The 20,903-nt window shown below is 41.0% G+C and overlaps 3 protein-coding genes across 4 annotated transcripts in view; all 3 read right to left on the bottom strand.

Annotated features, from left to right (window-relative positions):
- The window catches only part of mrpl11 (mitochondrial ribosomal protein L11), a 46,070-nt gene extending 45,592 nt beyond the window's left edge, over nt 1-478 (bottom strand). The window contains exon 1 of the mRNA XM_079557336.1: nt 385-478. The gene's annotated coding sequence lies outside the window, so the exon portion shown is untranslated. The remainder of the gene's footprint in view (nt 1-384) is intronic.
- Nucleotides 479-2,260: 1,782 nt separating this feature from the next.
- LOC306963700 (uncharacterized protein) lies at nt 2,261-16,464 on the bottom strand. 2 transcript variants are annotated; one of them, XM_079557330.1, is made up of 16 exons: nt 16,094-16,464; nt 15,705-15,807; nt 14,519-14,732; nt 13,960-14,102; nt 11,776-11,962; nt 11,579-11,634; nt 10,919-11,109; nt 10,718-10,828; nt 10,477-10,602; nt 8,744-8,842; nt 6,167-6,325; nt 5,218-5,827; nt 3,461-3,524; nt 2,958-3,133; nt 2,798-2,886; nt 2,261-2,706 (listed from the first exon to the last, which is right to left on the bottom strand). In XM_079557330.1, the coding sequence occupies exons 1-16, from the start codon at nt 16,286-16,288 to the stop codon at nt 2,614-2,616; spliced, it is 2,616 nt and encodes an 871-aa protein (XP_079413456.1). In that variant the 5' UTR covers nt 16,289-16,464; the 3' UTR covers nt 2,261-2,613. The 2 variants fall into 2 exon arrangements, with proteins under 2 accessions (XP_079413456.1, XP_079413457.1); XM_079557331.1 differs by lacking the exon at nt 8,744-8,842.
- Nucleotides 16,465-18,024: 1,560 nt separating this feature from the next.
- Nucleotides 18,025-20,760, bottom strand: slc25a5 (solute carrier family 25 member 5). The gene is made up of 4 exons (XM_079557189.1): nt 20,518-20,760; nt 18,755-19,241; nt 18,526-18,666; nt 18,025-18,431 (listed from the first exon to the last, which is right to left on the bottom strand). Exons 1-4 carry the CDS (start codon nt 20,626-20,628, stop codon nt 18,274-18,276), a joined length of 897 nt encoding a protein of 298 aa, XP_079413315.1. The 5' UTR covers nt 20,629-20,760; the 3' UTR covers nt 18,025-18,273.
- Between the last annotated feature and the right edge of the window lie 143 nt (nt 20,761-20,903).

Genomic DNA, 20,903 nt, shown 5'->3' on the forward strand with positions numbered 1-20,903 from the left:
CACAGCCTTAGAGGGAAATGTTTGTTAAAATAATCTGTTAATCTGTTTATAATGATCTTTATCTTAAAAGCCCAAACATTTTCAAATAATGATGTGACTATACTGGGGAACATACTGAAATCGATGCTAGATGTTGTCATCAAAGTCCAATTATTCACAATAAAGTTAATCTAGAGAGAAGTAAAATCTGTAATTAAGTAAATCTAATGAAACAGGCAGCATGACGCACAGCAGCAGCAGCTTTGTGACCAGTCACATTGAGAAACATGCAGCGCTAGTCCCGTAGCATTACAGGCAAACTGAGGGACCATCAAAATGATCTAATTACATAAACAACATAAGAAACACGGCAGAAATGTTGCCCAAAGTTGTCTTGTGTTGTACCTGCTTGTTGTCTAATGTCTTCACGCTGTCAGAAGCATCCTTCAGGGCGCAGCCATGTTGGTTTACTGACACCGGCGGAGTCTTGGTGTCAGAGGCGCCCCCTGCTGGAGCGGAGGATACAAACCTCAAAAAGTGATCAAAGTGGGACAATATTATTGGGACAGACTTGGGATATTAAAACTCAGACCGCTACAGAGACATTTTATTCACTGTTTTAGCCCCAAAACAAATAATCAATAGGTTACACAATACTGCGAACCAGAAAGATGACACCCATGTTTTTTGTATGGATATTATGCCATTCCTATATAAATCTATTTATAGCAGTGGTTCACACATTTTTCACAAGAACCACCTCATAAGGTAATAAATTAAACGCACCAAATACCAGTCCCAGATTAAGATCAAATCAGGACTAGTGGGTCTAAAACAATGGCTTGAAGAAATAAGACATTCACAGCTTATCTGTTAGGAGTAACTGAGTACATTTATTTACAATATTCATTTTGGGTAATTGTTTTCAGGTGCAGTTACTCTTTCATTTGAGGGTATTCAGAATACAGTTACTTTCTTGATATCAAAGGAATACATCAAAGGGCTCAGTCATTCAATTTCAGTTTCATTAAGAGGAAAAAAGGATTAAAGCAGCCAGGGTCTCGCTCTGTCTTTCTGGGCTGTGGGCATGTGGAAAGTGCTTTTTTTGCATTCCTAATTAGTGGTAAGTTTGTAACAGGTTTGTATAGTTTAGCCTAAACATCTTAAAATACGTTCACGTTAATTTGCATAATATGAATGCATAAATGTGGCATGTGATTAAGTATTTGGAATACAGTACTCTGATTTGACAAAGTAACAGAATACGTTACTAAATACACTTTAAACCGAGTATTCAGTATTCTGTAACTAAATACAATTTCAAAGTGTTCTCCCCAACACTGGAGATGATATAATATAATGTACAGGCAAGGATGAAGCGCAGACTTCATTGTAGTTGTACCCAAGGACACCATGACCGTCTACAGGAGCCAGGATTCACAAGAGTCTGAAATAGATCTAATCCAAAAATTATGCCTGAACAAGTTGTAAACTAAGTCTAAATCTGAATTACATACAATCTAATACCTAGTTTAACGTATATACATTATTTACGCCACCTGGAGAAGTTCAAGAACCACAGTTTGAGAACCACCGCTTTGTTCACTTTGTTGCACTGAAAGCTGGGACACTGCCTTTCCAATCAAGCCATTTAGATACAGACCTAAATGGTTTTGCAGTGCGATCAAAAGAGGGGCAGGTGATAATCCTATTTCTGTCCTAATTTATTGTTTCAAAAATATATTATATAATTCCAAAAAAACTGAAACAAAAGCCGCCTTTCATTGCTTTGAATTCGTCACTTTGAAGTCAACCAGGTCTTGTCACAGGCTGATAAAAGGGCCGAGTCCCCCCAGTCTCATCATAATCAATGCACAAAGGGAATAAACGAGTCTGCATTGTCATGCTCAGTGATTATCTGCTCCCTCTAGTTTAATTCAAGGATTTACACTTTCAGGATAACAGAGCAAAACCCTTGGCAGATTGTTAGAGCCGGCATTTGCTGCATGTTTTCATAAACGTGAGAGGAGGGATTTACAAGTCAAATTTAGTCTAATTTGTAAGATGAGCTGTGTTTATGGCAATAAACACAGCAAAGGTATTAATGAAAAGCATTGAGATCAACATCAAAAAGATATACAAAATAAGTACAGTGATTTTTCATTTTCCTTAATATTTATTTGGAATGTATTGAAATATTGACAATGTAACATAACTGACAGTGAATCAGTCTCATTTCTGACTTCAGTGAAAATCAACCGTGTGATTTGGCATAAAATCAAACAAGTAAAAAGAGATATTTTGAAAAAAAAGTGCACAGTGATCATATCATTTCAGAAAATTTATGTGAAAAGATGTTAAACTCCCCTGAGTTTTGAACCATGTAATATTAGTTTGTCCATCTGTCCAGTTTCACAGGTATGAAGCATGATTGACAAAAGCATTTCTTATAAAAATAAAAAATAAAACATACAAAGAAATAAGACATTCACAGCTTATCTGTTGCATCTGAGGTAAAAACTGCAGCTTCTTTGACACAGCAACAATATTTTAAGGCATTTAAAACACATTAAAGACATTTAAACGTTAAATAACCTTAAAAGACCATTTTGAACATAATCAGTGATGCAGAGGTCAATTATTGGTCACTTTCTGGAGGGCAGCGGAGCTCACATTAAGGCAATGTTCATTAGGTAAAAACTCCCTCAGTAGGAAAGACAGGAGCATCTATCAGCAGCCCATAAAGAACAGAACAATTTTATTACATTAAATTTAAATGGTGCCATGAAATATGAGCTTGGAGAAGCAATGTACTTACATACACCAATGTTTTATTGGCTTCTCTGTCCTGAAAAATATTAAATACCGTCTCCATGTCGGTTTTCTTTAGCACGAGAACATTTGAATCTGAAAGGAAAAGAGCATTAATGTTTCACTGAGGTTAGACATTTGAGCGGCTGAAGTGAGTTATTGCTAACATTTAGCATTGATGAGGCTGTGCGCCCGCTCCCTGGTCTCGCTCTTCTCTTCGTCTGTGCGAGCGCCGCCTGGAGCGGCGGGACTTGCTGGCCACAGTTTGGCACGCAGCGAGTCGATATATGCAGCCATCTGTGCTTCAGTTGGGTTCATTTTGTTCAAGAACGAGTTTATTTTTCTGAGGAGGAGAACAACAAGAAATTACAAACATTTTAAATAACCAAAACAGCAGTGGGTTCAGACAGTACGTTTTACTGCATTTCACAATGTACTAATTTTCACTTATTGTTTGCATTGAACCATCTGTTCAAATTTTGGTGGAGGACAAAATGTTTACTTTATGCCTGGTATTTGTACATAACACACATTAAAACACAAAGAGGATACACACTGTTCTTCTCCCGTCAGCGCTAATGCCTGCTGCTGTGCTTGAGAAGTGCAATGAATCAACTCCTAACTAACTATACATTCATTATCCTAAAAATGATTGGAAAAAAGGACTTACTTCTTCAAAATTGGCATGACAGGTTTCAGGATAGCATCAAATATGTTTAATAGGATGGAGTTCCCTGTTGAAACAAGGACACAATGAACAAGTTACGCTTCTTCTCACAAAGCTGTTTATGCGCAAATGTCAAAGTAAACATAAAAGCGTGGCGGCTGACTCCAACTTTAAATAATTCTCTGCACGAATGACAAACCCAGCACCGACATTAGCCTTTTATGGCATTTGTTTGTTGTTTCTCTTTTATTTTCTGAACACATAATTCCGATGCTTTTATCTGTCAATCTCACAGGTTTGGAAAAACAACACATGAACGCACCCAGGAGACAGTTCACCTTCAACAAAATGATATCAATTAAAAATGAGCGCTCACAGAGAGCCTTTTGTTCCTGTCAATCCCGCTGTTATTGTGCAGATGAAGAAAAAAGCAAAGGTTTGTAAATAATCTGTTTCCTGAAATAAAATTATGCGGTTTAATTGGAAGATAGGCATTGCATTTTTGTAATTGGACATCAAACCATACATTTTTAAAGACCACAAAGGATAGAATTGATCAAATTTAAATATACTGAATGTGCTCACCTTTGTAAACAGGAGGTTTGTATGACCTCTTTTTACTGTGCAAAGGTTAGTATAATGAAAGTCAATTTGGGCACTCACAATTAGAAAAGGGTAAAGAGTTATGCAGGTATCAGGTGACACTTTCATTCATCCTAGAGTAATGCATTTAGGTTAAAGGAACAGGCCGCCGTTTTTCCATACTGAGATATGTTCTTACCTGAGCTTCTCCTCCTCTCCTCTATGGGGCCAAATGGGGGTAATCGACCAAGCTCTTCCACGTTTTCCCTATTGTAGGGTGTAATAATACCTTAGGAGCACTTTGGCATTCGCGCAGGGAATTCTATAGGAGTGAAGATATTACTGCCCCTTTGTATCCGCTTAGAAAATCGACATGTTTAATTTTGTGTAACTAGACTTGGATCGTGTAACTACTCACAAAACTGTATTTAAATAGGGAAAACGTGGTAGAGCTTGGTCGCTTTTGACTTCACCCCCGTTTGGCTCCATAGGAATATACTGGGAGAGGCTAAATGCTAACAACATCTTCGGTCTTTTTGCGTGACTGAGCGCACACGTAAAGACCAGACAGTTACGCATCAACTAGTCCAGGGGCGAACTGGGACTCTGACCAGCCTGGCCCAAATTAGCGTAAATGTGCACTTACCACCCGCCTTAACGGAGCGAATTTTCTACAGTTTGGCTATTCTCAAATCTAAAAGCTTCTCGACTGGAGAGCAACAGTGTAACACCTCATTTGAAAGCTGAGACCTACAAAAGTGATTGTACCTTTTTGTCAAGTTGCCGCATTTTTTGTCATATTTTTGTTGTTTTTTCATTACTTTTTTGTGGCCTTTTTGTTGCTTTTTTCATGGCTTTGTTGTCGTGTTTTTGTTGCTTTTCTGGCACATTTTTGTTTTGTTTTCATTCTCTTTTTTGTCGCTATTTTGATGCTTTTCTTTTTAGCTTTTAGATTTGGGTAAAGCTCGGTTAAGGCTGGACCGGTGGCCCTAGAGCCAGTGGCCCTTCTGTGCTCTTCCAGAATGGACATATGGCCAGTCCGCCCCTGAACTCGTCTAAGGTCTGGTAAGAACATATCTCCGAATGGAAAAACGGTGGCCTGTTCCTTTAAGTCTTTTTTCAATACAGCTAAATTGGGGGGAAAAAGCATTAGTTATTTAGCAAAAGTTGTCACTAACCAGAGATCTCTTTGAGCAGATCAAATATGACTTTGGTGGTTTCCTGTTGCTCCCAGTTGCCTTGGCCCTTCAGACCAGGGGAATCCTCTCCTCTCGATAAAGTACCCTGGTCCTTGCCTTTAGCCTTGCCTGCCCCATTGGTCACTCTGAAGCCGATTTTCTCCTTTTTATTGGGCCGTGCAGAGATGGCCCAATTTACCCCAGAGTGCTGTGTTGAAACCTCCGCAGTCTCCGTCTCTCCGTTCAGACAGCTGTCCGATTTCACCTGATCCTCGTCATCTGTGACTTTTGTTTGGGATAATGACTCCTGCGACCTGGAGAGGCTCAGTCCTTTGAACAGCATTTTAAAGTGAGTGGTGATGGGATTATCCGAGTCTTCTGCTTTGTCTTGGCCAGAGGCGGTGGCGGACAAGGGCTCATTTTCTTCTCCATCCTCTTTACGTGACTCTTCAGGAGTGTCACAAGGGGAGACTCTAATAGTAGGTAAGGTAGAGCTACCGACATCACTGCCATTTTCAGAAGGAGCACCGAGACTGTCAAGCGGAGGAGACGTCGACTTGGGAGATGGCAGCGTAACCTCTTTGGGTAATTCAGTTTGAGGGCTGCCCGTCTATAAAGTAAAGGTTGTGGGTTATAGCAAATGCTCCGTCACAGACATCTAACCTATTCAGAATCAGTACAAAACAAAATCAACTAAAAGAAGAGATTATGCGACGCTGTGCGAGGACAGAAATAATCATAAATCCGCTCTTATTTCACAAGCTCAAAATGTCAAACCAAGGGTGAGATTTTCAAAACAGACTATTTTCAGTGATGTATTCGTTCGGCTTATGTTCTTTGGAAGATGCATGTAAATTGGTTATTTCGGTTTCATGCAACATACAAAGGTGGTGAACGATTTGGCATTTTAACAGGAAAAAGGGATGAGCGTGTGCGAGTGTGATTTTACCTCTTCTTCTTCTTGCCCAGGAGTGAGGAAGTACGCCAAGCCACTGAGAAGACCCCACACTCCTCCATACTGCACCTCTTCATTGAGCAATTTTTCAAGTGGACACAAAAACTGGAAGACTGGTTGAGAGGGGCCTATAACTTCATCAGAAACAACTTCCTGCAAAAGAAAATGACACGACAGACTCAGGTTTGGTGAAAAAGGTACCCAGCATACATAGCTTAACATACAATACATACAATACAATATATATATACAATATATAAATATTTGAGCAGGGTTCCCACACTGTCAAAGCACTGTTTAAGTTGTAAGTGCGGGCTTGGTTTTTACACATTCACACAAAAATAACTGATTCGGAAACACCTCAGTAAGCTGATAAGTTGGATTGGTAAAATCTCTTCAAAAATAGCTCGATTCCACAAGTGAGTGTTGGCAAACTGTTGTGAGCAAACAGTGGCTATCGGTGAAAAAAAACCCAACAACAAACAACGGGACACAGAACCTCCCATAAATAATTTTGTATTTTGTATATTGTAATACATATATTATATGTCCATCCATCCATCCATCCATCCATTTTTTTCCACTTGTCCGTTGCCGGGTCGTGGGGGCAGCTGTTGGAGCTGCCCAAATCACATTGCACCAGCCCCTTATGGCTCCTCCTGCGGGTGGTGGGTCCACGGAAGGACGGCCTCATAATTAACCGGGCCTGTTGGTCTCTTATAAGGGGCTTCTGAACCGCTGTTTGTCTGACCCGTCACTAGGACCTGTTTGCCATGGGAGACCCTACCAGGGACACAAAGCCCCCGACAACAGAGCTCCCAGGATCATTCGGGCGCTCAAACCCTTCCACCACGTTAAGGTGGCGGTTCCAGGAGGGGTATATTATATGTAATATACTTACTACATATAGCATTCTCTTGTCATACATCGTTGCCAGGTCCGCGGCGGGTTTGGCTGCAGAGACCCGGCAACCCTGGCTGGCTATTGTTTGCAGAGTGTTGCCATGGTTACTGACCTTCAAAAGGATGTCGATCTACGTCACTGAGACGGTTATCGCCTTCTTTGGGTAAAACAGAAGCTCTCTTCCATTAAAATGGATGAGCTACGATCGGAGAAGAAGTTCTAATTAATGTTTTACTTGTTTTTTTTGTCAAACATGAAAAGGCAAAGGAAGAGAGTTGTTGCTTCAGACAATTCATAGACAAGACGATGAATAAGTGAGCAGCTGTCATCATTTCACGTCAGCAAAATTTGCATGTGTAAAGTTTTTTGCTTGATGCTTTAAAATGGGGCCTTTCTGTGTGGAGTTTGCAGGTTCCCTCCGGGTACTCCAGTTTTAACCACCACTAAAAACATGTACTTGAGGGTGTACGTTTGTATGTGACAGTGAGTGGTTGGTGGTGATCGGAGGCACTGATGGTGCAGATTGGCAGCCGCACTTCCGTTAATCTACTCAGCCGAGGCTACTAAGTGAGTTTACCACCACCGCATATGGAGTGAATGTGAATTGTCTTATGTAAAGCGCTTAAAATCCTTAAAGTCCTTTCCTTTCCAACCTACCATGTATTTTTCCTATATTGCAAAATATAGGAAAAATACATAATACAATATAGCAAAATATAAGCCTACATGCAACTCCCATGGTTTATTCAACAGCAGCTAATCTACTAGCTGCTATTGCTAATGCTATTGCTAGTGTTTTAAAGCAGAAATAAACTAAGTAGCTCATGCCCCTAGAGGCCATACGCGCCACTGCAGGTGTCGTAGCATGTTGTTGTTTTAATTGTCCGTTAAGTAAATACTACAGAAAAGACAAAGGGAGAGAAGGATATTGTACATTATGCCACAACTCAATGACACAATGGAGATCATTTTTTTCACTCAAACCTGGCTGTAAACACAGCTAAAGTGGCGCTAGCCCGCAGTTAGCTTTGATTAGCTTCTTCTTCGTGATTCTATAATTGTGTATTGCGCCTCCGACCTGGAGGCAGGGAAGTTGCAAGAGTGGTTTGCTGGCCAGAGGGGAGATGAAAGACCCCCCAATCATCCCATTGACACATGTATTACCGCCATAGGGACGACGAAAGGGACTTATTAGGGTAAATAAATTACTTGGTTCTTTAAGACCCGGAGAATCATTAATAAGGCCTAATGCTGGGCTGGGCTGCTGCTGAGACGAGCTTTCCCTATGAACCAGCCTGTTAGGACCAATCAGGAGGGGGAGGGGGAGGAGTTTAGTCGTTTACTTTTGAAAATTCTGTTCCCGCTCTCCTCATTTTGAAAACTTACAGACATCAATTTTAACAGAGCAGCAATCAATAAACTGGCGCTTATTTTTTCCATTCAAAATAAAACACATCCATCCTACTGCCAGTGATCTGATGTTTTCGTGAGCAAGACTGGCCTTTTTCCCGTGTTTCCAATCACTGGCTTGGAATATTTCATGCCGCGAACAAGAAAAGATCTGCACTGTTGTACGTGCCAACACCGTGTAAAAGGAGATGTTCACAAAAGTGCCCAGATGTTGCTCCCATCGATAGACGTTAGATAAATGTATGAAGCTGTATTCACCTGCAGAAAGTACTCCACTGATAGTCGCGTTTCTTCCTTAACTTCATCCATTTCTTGGTTTTCCTCAAGAACCAAGATGGTGGGTAGACTGTTTGAGTCCTGAAATGTGTTAGTAACAATTATTAGTTAATTAGTCAGTTAATTTAAATGACAGAAAGGATACTTTATATGTGAGTTTGCAAAAAAAAAAAAAAAAACTTGTTTCTGCTCTTTTTGTCTATTCCTATGAGGCACAAGCTTCAGTGGGATTAGGATTTTTTGAGCTACCCCGACAAGGCCCTAATTAAATGTGTTTTTATTTTAATGCAAAGTAGAGAAATGAAAGGGGGTTTAAAAGAAAAAAGGACCAATCTAATCCACTAATTTGCTACATAACACCACAGACGCATTAGCCTCATGATGCATAAGGAAAATGGTGCTTGCTCTTTAAATTAAAAATGCTGAAGCTAAAGCTGCCCATTTCCAATTATTGCTTTCACTTCATATTGCACCAGCACGAGGGTGGAAACATATGGACCAAGTCTGATTTCTATGAGCCTTTGGCAAAAGCTCCATTAGAAATCTGTCTTGCCTCCCATTTAGTGTTTGGTGAATGTCAGCTCTTTCCCCCAGATATAATCTTTCTCCTCTGTCCGCACTGGTCATTATCAGCTCGTACAATATGGAGCTTTTCTGCTAGACTTTCCTCATTCAAGCATGTTGTAAAAGGACATTAACGGCCAAATAAATCTACAAATGTAAATACACATATTGTAGAGCAGACAGAGTTGAATACGGCATTTCAGACTCAGACACTATTATTGGCCCATGTGGTGCTGTTCACAGGCAACTGACAGCTGCGCTATCACATCCAGGGAGACAGATAAAAGTTTTAATCAGCTGCCTGCGCCTCACCTCCATCACAGACAGCAGTGAGACTCCGGGGCAACTCATCCCATTTCCCATTTAAGCAGAAGCCTTCGTTTAATGAAGACATTTTACACAATGGAGAAAAAAAAAGTCTGATGGAGGCGAGTCCTGTAGTGCAGTTAAAGAAACTATAGAGAAAGACAGACGTTTCTATAAACGGCTTGAATAATTAGTTCATATGCAAAACAATCATTTAGACAGATAATGAAATAAAAAGGTACGACTTCTGTTGGTCAATGGAACTCACTCTGCATCTATTTAACATTGCTGGATTCTTTGAGTAAGCTCTCGGTCGTCCAGACATTTTCCAACATAGGGAAGTTTTGAAAGTCGTCCAATGGACAATCTTTTAGGGAATTCAAATTGACTGTTTTCCTGCGTCCCACGTCAGCAGGGATGGTGCGCTGCGAGAGGCTCTGCTCAAGCAGCTCAAAAACCCGACCTCATCCATCAGGACGTCATGGCAGTGTGAATACCTGACAGGAAATGATACTGAATACACATTTTTGTTGTGTTACTTGTTGTTTTGAGTGTCTTGTAAGCCTATGTGGGCTGGGCACTATGTGCATGACACTTAAATAAATCAGATCATTAAAAAATATACATTGTGGACAAATATTAGACACTGCCAATTCACTTGATGTAAAGTTTACTTCGCAGTCGGAGGAAGTACGTGTAGTAAAGTGCCTCTGGTCACAGCCTGGTGTGAGGGATGACACACAGTCACCACTCCCATTGTAATTTACTTGGCGTTTCCATGGGTATTTTAAGTTACACCGTTGTTTCAGAAACAGGGTTCAAATGCCTCATCACCGGCCTCTTACCTGCCACCGGTTGTAGAAGTAAATGATGTCCATGTAGGACTTGCGGATGTCCCACTGCAGGTTCTCAGGGCTGCCTTTTTCTTCCAAATGAACAGTGAAGATGAGCCCTTCCTTCTCAACGTCGGCCTACAACGCAGGAAAACTCAGCCTCACATAAACAACATATTCTGCAAGGACAGAGGGAGCATAACAAGCCCTCAGCCCCAGGTAGTGTGCACCGTCGTTGATATTTATCACTCACATGAGGGATGGAGACAGCCCACCGGCCAACACGCCACATCTCATACGACAACTTGAACTCCATCATATCTTCCTGGACACTTGTCAGGTAGTTCTCAAGATCGCTGTCCTCCTAATGGTGTTTGGCCACAAGCTGACAATGAATCTGTCTAATTTCACAAGCTGTCACCTTCAGTGGATTTACAGGCGTGTGATGCCTCACCCTGTCGTCCGAGTCCTGCTGGCTGTGAGCAGAGCCCTCGCGGCTGCACACATCCTCCTCACCGACCGCATCGCCCTGGATCGCCATGATCCTCATCACCAGCTCCTGCTCCACTTGCTTCATCTTCTTCTTCTTGGCCTTTTTAGACTTCATCTTGTCCACAAATTTGTTCCATCCTTTTCGTAACTTGTCTGAACATAAAAACATTGCTTGAGTGATGACCAATCTTAAAAAGGGGTTGTGAGCCATGACACATTTTCTTCTTTACACCATTTGTGCAGATTATCAGGTCAGGGACAACTTTATTTCCATAGCATATTCTAATAATCTAGAAATACTAAAATACAAACAACTGAATCTCCTAAAAACAACAGAAAAGAAAAAAACTCAAGGTCAGAGTAAACAAAATGTCACAGAGTTTCTTCCCTGATTCAGATACAGAGCTCTGTAAATACACAGACCTCTGCCATGGACATAAATAATTTGTTTTCACCAATCTAAATCAGTGCCTGTATGTGACCTTCTTTTGTGGGATTATGTTGTAAACAAAGACAGTAAAAAATATGCCCCTTTTGGAAAATGTTTTGTTCTTTTTTCCTTTTCTTTTTAAATGCCCCACTAAGATTAAAAGCTGTAAAAAAAAAATAATAATAAAAAAACCTCTCTTTTTTCTTCTGGTGCCATTGCCAGGCTCAATTCCTGCACCTTCCAGGCTCCTATAAAAAAAACCCAGAGCAGCAACACAATACTCCATCAGTTCCAATTTCAAACACAGAAGGAGGCAGATACAGTGGCTGCTTTGAGGCTCAGACTGAGTGAGTGAAAGCAGTGGGATGCAGAAGATGACAGCCACTCACAGCTGACTGCCCTCTCCCTCGTGCTCCACATCGGCCTCAGAGTCCTGGGAAGTCAGGGAGATTTGTTCAGGGTCGGATCCGCTCGGCTCATCCATGGAGCCTTTGGGGATGGCACTGTCCAACTGGCTCACCACCAGGTGGTTCAGGTTGTCTGGGTCGGACAGCCATGACACCAGCAGACCCAGCCCTGTGGAAACAGTGTACTGTGTTCATTCAGCTTTATTCCTTTATTATCCTTTTCTTTGGCTTGGCAGCTTTATGTACACTATAGCTCACAGCTTTTACAATTTTCTGAGGCAGGTTTTTGTTTGTTTATTGATTTTATATTTTACAATGTGAAGAACTTTGAAAATGGCAAATTTAGAAAATGTGGAATAAATAAAAGTGTATTTAGATTGGATAGTGCAGCAGATAAGTGTGTACTTGGTTTATAATTTCACATAATACAAAGTTGTTTACAGTGTTTTGAACCTGAGAAACTTGGGAAGGATTAATGTTATACTATTTTGTTGCTGAATTCTTGTCTATGTTTACAGTCCTAATGTTACATTGTGATCTGTCAATGGAAATGGAAATGTTTAGTACATGGATTAAGGAGAAGGCGCATAAGCTTTCTTGCTTCAGCCTACTCCTTCTGAGCTTCCATAACTGTATAATGTGAATATTGTGAACACATTTACAAATGTAAACTGCTCAAATAAAAGTAAACTAGTCTAAATAGTGTAAACACACTAATGTTCTGCCAGCAGAACCATCCCTGAAGAGGCAATGATCTAACGTTAATAATTACTTAGTCATTTTTTAAATATTTAATTTATTAAAGGAACTAAGTTGGTCATTTTTATGCTCACTACTGCCACCTCAGATCTTACGCGTAACTGCAGTCTCTATATTAAACTCGTGCATGACGGCAAGTGGGACCCGAATAAACACCTTTTTGAGTGACAGTGCAGGATTTTAGAGGCAGTTGTGGTGAACAGGTCTGGGCTCATTCTACACATTAGGACACGGCTGGAACATGTAGGGGGAGGAAAGTACTTCATTTTAACATTTTTAAAAATCCATGTAGTCCCTTTAAATCATCAGACATTCAATTTAGAAAATAAAGAGTAAAAACACTATAGTTTTTGTTTCTGTTCCCTATAAAATATTTACAAACAGGGGAAATAGGCAGCGTGACTTGATAATCTTATGCACTATTATGCAAGATACGTTTTTTTGTCAAATAAATTGCCCATCATTAAGGCTTGCTGTGGTGAGCGATCACAGAGTTCAGCTGTGCCCATGCAGTTAACAGCAGGTGATGTGAGCATATTTTTCTCTGGCCTTTGGTTAGCACTGAACATATGCTCTTTATAGTTTTTACACTTTAACCCAGGCCAGATTTATGCATTCCATTTCAAATCGCATGGTGCTGGAGAGCTGCCAAAAGAGACAGAGTGTGGAAATACAGACAAAAGAATGTGGATTGAGTGCTCTTCTAATACCCTTTGTAATAAGGCAATTTAAAGAGACAATATTTTTTCAAAAGAAAGGCAAACAAAAAAGGCCCACTGTACAGCCCACTATCCTGACCTGAGCAGTGCCTTTGACAACAAGGGATTATGTAGTAAAAGATGGCAGAGCCCTAGTGTAAGCTCCTGTTTGTTTGTTTATTTATTTACTTTAAATTATGAACATTTTATTGGAGGACCAAGAGATGAATCATCTCGTTTTCATGGGGGTCCTCAAGATATGTCCAAGAAAAAAAGAACAGAAAACAGCGTAGACAGAGTAGATGCAATCAAATCAAACAAAATGATAATAGTAATAATAATAAAATAAAAAACTAAATAATAATAATAAACAAAACCTTAACGCACACACACCACTCACACTAGCCCTCATATTTCACCTCCCCACCAAGGAGTACAGTGGTTCCCAAACTGTGGTGTTTATGGTAAATGGCCACAACTTATACAGCGCCTTCCCCCCCCCCCCCCATTAGGTCCAAAGCGCTCTATAGTAATGAACCAGTCACCAGTTTATGCCACTAGACACATTTTAAACTATTTTTAGGTTAATTTTACATTATTATTATTGTTATTTATTTTTTTAACACATTATGAAGGTGCTTCAAGGGTCAAGTGTTTTGAAAGGTACTTGGTGTTTTGTCGCAGAAGGATTAATTTAATGACTTCTTACCCTTCAGAGCAACAACCTCATTTAAGGCACAATGGTTGAGTTCGTGGCCCCACAGGGTCTTGGGGAAAAGGTTACGAACAAGAGCATCTGAAAACTCACGCAGGACTGCAACCTCCTCCACTCTGGAGCTGAACAGCAGTTCTCTTCAACAAAACAGCAAGTATTAGTTGCAGGGAGTTTGTTACTGCAAAATTAGGTGATGCGATATTCAAATCATAAGGAACCACAATCTTATGGCTAAATGACTGAGGTCTTTTCTATTGTTTAGTGCTTTGCTGCTACTACTTGCTTACAATTTTTGTTGTAATTGAATGCAGCGTACTGTAACATATTTGCTTTCAGAATAGTCATGACATATTTTTCTCTTATATTGTGCAGGCCTACTGTGGAGTGTTTTTAAACATATTATGATATAGGGGACTTGCTTGCCAACACAGCTGCTAAAAATATGTAACTAATGGTGCATGTCTATAAAAGACATAGTCACTTATTAAAGTTCAATTATTGAGGGCAAAGGGCCACACATATAAAACAGGTCCTTTTAAAAGAGAAGCCTCACCTGTCACTCTGCTTGGCGTTGTGCAAGTGCTGGGTCAAAATGCGAATGGAGCCAATGACTGCCTGGCACACGTCAAAGTCTCTGGCCCGGTCAATGATGCGGTCAATTACAAAGTCAAACTCCTTGCTAAGAACCTGGTGCAGAGGCTGGACGTCACATGGCTCTGGGACGTGATACCAGGGCAGAACCAGCTGAGCGTAGGCACACTCGAACACTGGAGGAGCAAACAAAACTTTAATTTTATCAATCAATGGTTCACAAGCGCAGAAGAATTTAATGTTTTAAACAGGGGACAAATCAGAATAACACACAACAGCACGCCAAAGCTCAAACGCAATAATGTCTTTTACAAAGAGAAGCCTTGAAGTAATGAGTTTATCAACCAATCACAAGTCATGAGAGTAACATGTTATACATTTATCAACCAATGAGCTTAACCCTGACCATGCCCTAGCCACTAACCTTAAGGATCTTGGGCTGGTGCCTAATCTAAATACGATGATGTTGAAAGTCCACCGTTGTGCACCAATCAAAAAATGCATAGTTTAAGTCAGTCGATGCCACAATGCAATGTGATCTTTCTCTTTGTTCAAAAAAGTGGCTAAAAGTTGGTCATTATTGACAGAATCTGTATATTGTGTAATGAGGATATTACACAAAGGAAAATCAATTTAGAGTACTATGCATTAATTTCTGAAATTTAAATTGAATCTTTGGAGGGTAGAGGCAAGTCTCGCTAACTGGAGCTTTACACAGGACTTGTTTTTTCTAAGAGATTTTCTAAGCATCATGTCAACTGTTCACTCGTGTAGATAGTGGATATCGATTCAATATTTTAGGCATAATGTAAAAACACGACAGCGTATGATAGTGGGAAAAGAGCCAGATCATATTTCTAGCTAAACACAAGCCACCAATAGAATTACTCCTCATGCCAAAAGTCCCTCCTAGAGCTTGAATGTAATATGACTCCAGGCCACAGTGTTTATGCAAAACTCTTCTTTTGTGTCATGTAAAAGCAAAGAAACTCGCTTTTGCTGACCATACACATTCACAGGACAAACTAGCCGTGTGTGTGCTGCGTAGCTTCAACGAAGCTTTGAAGGTACACAAATGTATGTGTTTTGTCTTCTCTGAAATGTCCTAGCCCACAGACATTCATCAACTTGACAAAAACATGCCTGACCTTGCTGCAGAGAGCTCTTCACTTGTGGATAGTGAGATTCCAGTGGCTCTGGTTGACTGCTGCTTGATGTCAAGTCACCAAAGAGCTGCTCCCCGATAGTTTCCTTGAAAAACAGAAAGGTAAATGGAACATTACAAACACGGGTGAGCAATCTGTCACCTGCTGTGAGTACATACAACCCCAGGCTATGTATAAAACCACTCAGCCCAAGTACTTGTGCAGTTGTTTTTGCAGCACATCCACAGGCAGTTTATATGTAGGCACCATAATGTGATAGCATACCATTGCCTGAAACTCCACAGAAAACAACAGCACAGTGCTAGAGTTTTATAGAAGTTACAATCACATGACCAGTCCAATGTGTCAGATTTAGCACGAGTAATCATTACCAGGAGACTTTTCTCTGGGGTCTCCTCCTCGGTCTGGGTGCTGCTCTCTCGTCCCGAGTTCCCCCATAACAACGGAGTGGAAAAACAAAATAGAAAACATAAAAAGTATTGTGCAAGGGTGCGACCGCAATCTGAAAAACACCAAACTAAGCCGAGCGTTATGGCGATGGAGAAGCGCCATAGATACATCTTCATCTCCTACGAGAGGCTTGGTTTGCTGGCGTGGCTTACATTGAGCCAGGGAGCGTCACATGCAATAATGCACCTTTTGCGTTGCTTCATCTTAAAATGAACATCGGACGAAGATACCGCATTTTTTAGAGAGCACGAAGTCAAAAAGCGGAAAAAGACAACTTCATCAAAGTGATTCAGGGCTGCGGTGTGATTGGCTGCAGAGACTTCCCGGGTTTATGCAGTTTAATTACATTAGGACGCCATCTACTGGCCACAGCGGCAGATGACAGCACAGCGCTGACCTTCTACTGATCACAGCCATGGATCTATTATAATAACCCTGAATAGAAAAAGATAATAATATTCATCATCATCAACAAAATCTAAATCTATGCTAATAAACCTCAAGCAAGAATGTGTCCCACAGCTGCAAAACGTTTAGATCAGTAGGAATGTGAATAATTTAAGAATATATTACTTATTCAAAGTGACAAAGGCACACATCTGTGAATAAACCAGGCAAAAAGAGATGTCCTTCATGTTACAGCCTGTAAACGCTTGGTGACGCCAGTGTGCGCGTGTGTTTTATGCGCGGCTTACCTTGTGGTCACTGTCTGAACCTGTCACTTTATATTCTGATATCCACACACATATGAAATGTTAATGCATTATTAGGCTGAAAAAGACACTGATGCCGTATGGATCATGTACAGAGGTGGGTAGTACTTGGTTACATTTACAAGTACATGTACTTTTTGAAATAGTTTTACCATATGGCACTTTTTACTTTTCACTTTTAAAAGTTTTTTTTTTTTTTTTCCCACAGTGAGTGAATCTTTAAGTGGCAAAAGTTTTGTATATTTTTCTGGCTTTTAAATTAATTTACTTGTTTGGACATCGTCCTCCCAATAAAGTCCTATCTTATTTTATCTTTCCCTCTTTCTACATTTAAATCATTCATGAACATACAAATGTTAACTTTTCTACATACAATTTAAACTTAATTGATTTAAAACTATGATAACTACATTGATTTTGACACTCATGACTCATGACTGACTCTCTATTTTTAAGAAAAATAAATACCAAAAAATGGAAAGGTGCAACGATAGGTGTGCACTGTGCTTGAGGGTCTATGACTACTGGATATACAGATTTGTTTTTCGCACCTTTTGAAAAAGGGCACAGCACACAGAGTGCTAACATTCTTGTGATAAATATAACAGCCCTTTGACCTTTTTTTACCCATTAAATATAAAACTTCTGTCGTTCTTTCATTATTAAGAAACAAACTATAGAACTCAAACCAGTGTTCGTCAGGGGTAACTGACACGTCTATACTTAGACTGACTTGAAGAGGACAGTTAAGTGACTGCAACAAATCATTTACATGAGGACAATGCTGCATATTCTAGACTGACTTTGACCTTTTCAGAACTAACCTTTACTACATTAATCTCTTGCTGATTAAAGGTATTGCTTCTCAATATAAAACTTAATCTTTAACTCATTTTGTGTGAGGTGCGTTTGCGGCGAAAGCCCACACCAAATACTTTAAGCAGGTCACCTTTCTCAGCTGACTTTGGCTCGCCACCATTGACAACCTTGGGGACAGTTGTAAGGTCACCTTTCACAGAGGCGGGTGTGAAATACGTTTGCGTGTTAACATGAAAGACAGGACGACTTCCAGCCACACTGTATGTAAAAATATCTTTCACACACAGCTTTACTACAGCGTCTTGTTCAATGCCAAGCACTCACTCATAAGGTTACCTTTATTTCTCTTTACCAGCAAAATTCCTGTGTTCAGGAAATAACATTCTGGACGTGGGGCAAACAAGCAAAAATAAATGGCACAGGTCAGGAGAAACATATGTAACACATTTCCTCAACTCAACCAGTAGCCAACTACCAGCTGGTCCCAATAAATACACTTCATTGAAGTCTTTCCAAATGTACAAGATATGTTACAATGGATCTTTATAACAGAACAGTGAACATGAAACTTAGATGACTTTCTTGAGCTCATCATACAAGACAAGTACAAAAGCACCACCCATTCCTCTGAGGACATTAGACAAGGCTCCCTTGAAGAAAGCCTTGCCACCTTCATCACGGGCGATCTTCCTCCAGCAGTCCAGAGTGCCGGTGTACATAATGTCAGCTGCAAAAAACAATATTCCAGATTATTGTAGAATACTGGAATGCATCACAAAACAATCCATCAGGACTGCTGTATAGCAGTAAGAGCTAATTACCTCCTTTGCGTCCAGACTGCATCATCATACGACGACGGACAGTGTCGAAGGGATAGGACGTAAGACCAGCAACTGCAGTCACAGACTGAGCGATCATCCAGCTGACAAAAATGTGGGTGTTCTTTGGATCTGGGAGCATTCCTGTAAAAGAAATGCCAGTCAAGAAAATCAATCACTTTTTTGTTGACTGAGCAGCAATACAGCCATCTGAGCATACGCTTGAACTCACCCTTTGCTGTGTCGTAGATGCCAAAATAGGCAGCTCTGTAGATGATAATGCCCTGTACTGAGACATTGAATCCCTGGTACAGCCCTTTGATGCCATCAGACTTCGAGATCTTGACCAAGCAGTCTCCCAAACCCTTGAACTCACGCCCGGCTCCGGCTTTACCAACATCAGCTGCAAGACGTGTTCTGGCAAAGTCCAGCGGGTAAACAAAACACAGAGAGGTGGCTCCAGCTGCGCCACCAGAGGCCAGGTTTCCAGCAAAGTATCTCCAGAACTGGGTGTGCTTGTCAACACCATCGAGGAAGACCTTCTTGTACTTGTCCTTGAATGCGAAGTTGAGGGCCTGAGTTGGGAAATATCTGATCACATTAGCCAGGTTGCCCCTCCAAAATGAGAGGAAGCCTTGCTCCTTGGGGATACGGACCACACAGTCGATAATACCTTTGTACTGCTGATCGACTGCGATTTGTTTGCTGGCATGTTGCACCTAAAACACAAAAACAGCGCATTAAGTGAAGGAAGAGACAATACAATTAAGGCATGTTGGTCACTTGATATTACTGAGTTATTTTCTAAAGCAACGACAAAGTACTTAAATGCTAGGTTTATATTCTACATCAGGAATCCCTAAACAGTGGCTCGGAGGCTACAAGTCGCTCACCAAAGGCTTTTTAACAAATGCTAAATGAGTCGCATGAGTCAGATGCATAAACAGAACATAGACATAGACTGATAAAAAGTCATCAAGTCAGTTTCTTCAATTGTGTTGAAATATCACCCTGGCAACTAACTGTCCAGGGCGTCCTCTCCTTAAGTCTCATAGTTATAGACTTAAAAGCAAAAGCTCTATGCATTTTTTCTAACATAAAAGTATCTCGCAGTGTCAAAAAAGGTTGGAGACCCTTGACCTAGATAATATGTATCCAAAATCAATAAGATATTGTAGGGGTCTTTTTGACTGGGCATGCGTTATGTCCCTTGGCCCTCTGTGTGTGTATTCTAAACACCGTCTCTCTCTGCCTTAATAGGGGAACACACTTTTAAGTATCATATCATACTTTTGTTGATCGAAGGGGGCACGCCAGTAAGTTTGATAACGATTAAGAGTAGGGGAATAGTGGGGAAGGAAGGGTTATGTTGAATTCCTTTTCATTTTGAGGGATAACTGAAATATGAGGTTATTTTATAAAGTGTAAAGAGTCTTTTCCAAGTTTTGGCCAGTTCCCTCAGTCTAACAGGCCAGTGCTCCAGTAAGAAGCTCCCGATTAACAAATTAACAACAGCAGACTTTATGCCCCTAGGGAACACATTTGCATCCATGTGCCAGGACAGTATCCATTCAACAATCCACCGCCCCGCCCCCTGTCGCTGCCACGGGACCAGGCCTATATGGACCAGGCCCATTGCAGCTGCAGAGGGAAGTCATGGCGCAAACATCGCTGTGTGACCTTGGCTCATAATTGTCAATTCCGGGGTGGATTTTGACAAGAGTTGAAACTGTGGTATTTATTCTGGGGTCACTTTTAAAGACCAATTCATGTGCAGCAGCTTCACGGGTCTATTACGTAACGAGCCTGATGCGCCACACGCTGCATCTGTGGCTGATCATCACATGCGCACGAGCCACATCACATCCCTGTTCTCCTCGCATCACTTAAGTTTACCTCGCGTCCCCACACGAAAGGAAAGTGTCTAGATACGCACTTTTCCTTTGGTGCAGTGGCAGAATCAGTCACCAGTACAAGCTCTGTCTACCAACTCACCTGAAGAAGCAGCTTGACTCTCTCGATAGGGGCTACAGCTGTTTTGGAAATGGCAGCGGCGATACCCCCTGCCAGGAAGTCCTTGAGGAAGGAGACGGCTTGGTCACCCATGTTGGAGGTGTTTGCAGCAGCTTCGAGGGCTGGGTCAGTGGGGCTTAGCAGCAGGACCGAAATGACCGAGTGCGATGTCGAAGAGAGCGGATTTTAAGACACCCGTGCGCGAGGGCTCCTTTCCCCGTCTCTGATTGGTCCGCGAGGCGGCGCGGGGGCGGGATCAAACGATGTCCTTGGATTCAGATTTGGTGCTTCCTCTCATCACTCAGAGAAATAATAAAGTTTAACCACTATAATCCCGACATGTTGTGTGTTTAACCACTTAAATAAAA

The sequence above is a fragment of the Gobius niger genome (genome assembly GCF_951799975.1).
Source record: "Gobius niger genome assembly, chromosome: 5".
Taxonomy (NCBI): Eukaryota; Metazoa; Chordata; class Actinopteri; order Gobiiformes; family Gobiidae; genus Gobius; species Gobius niger.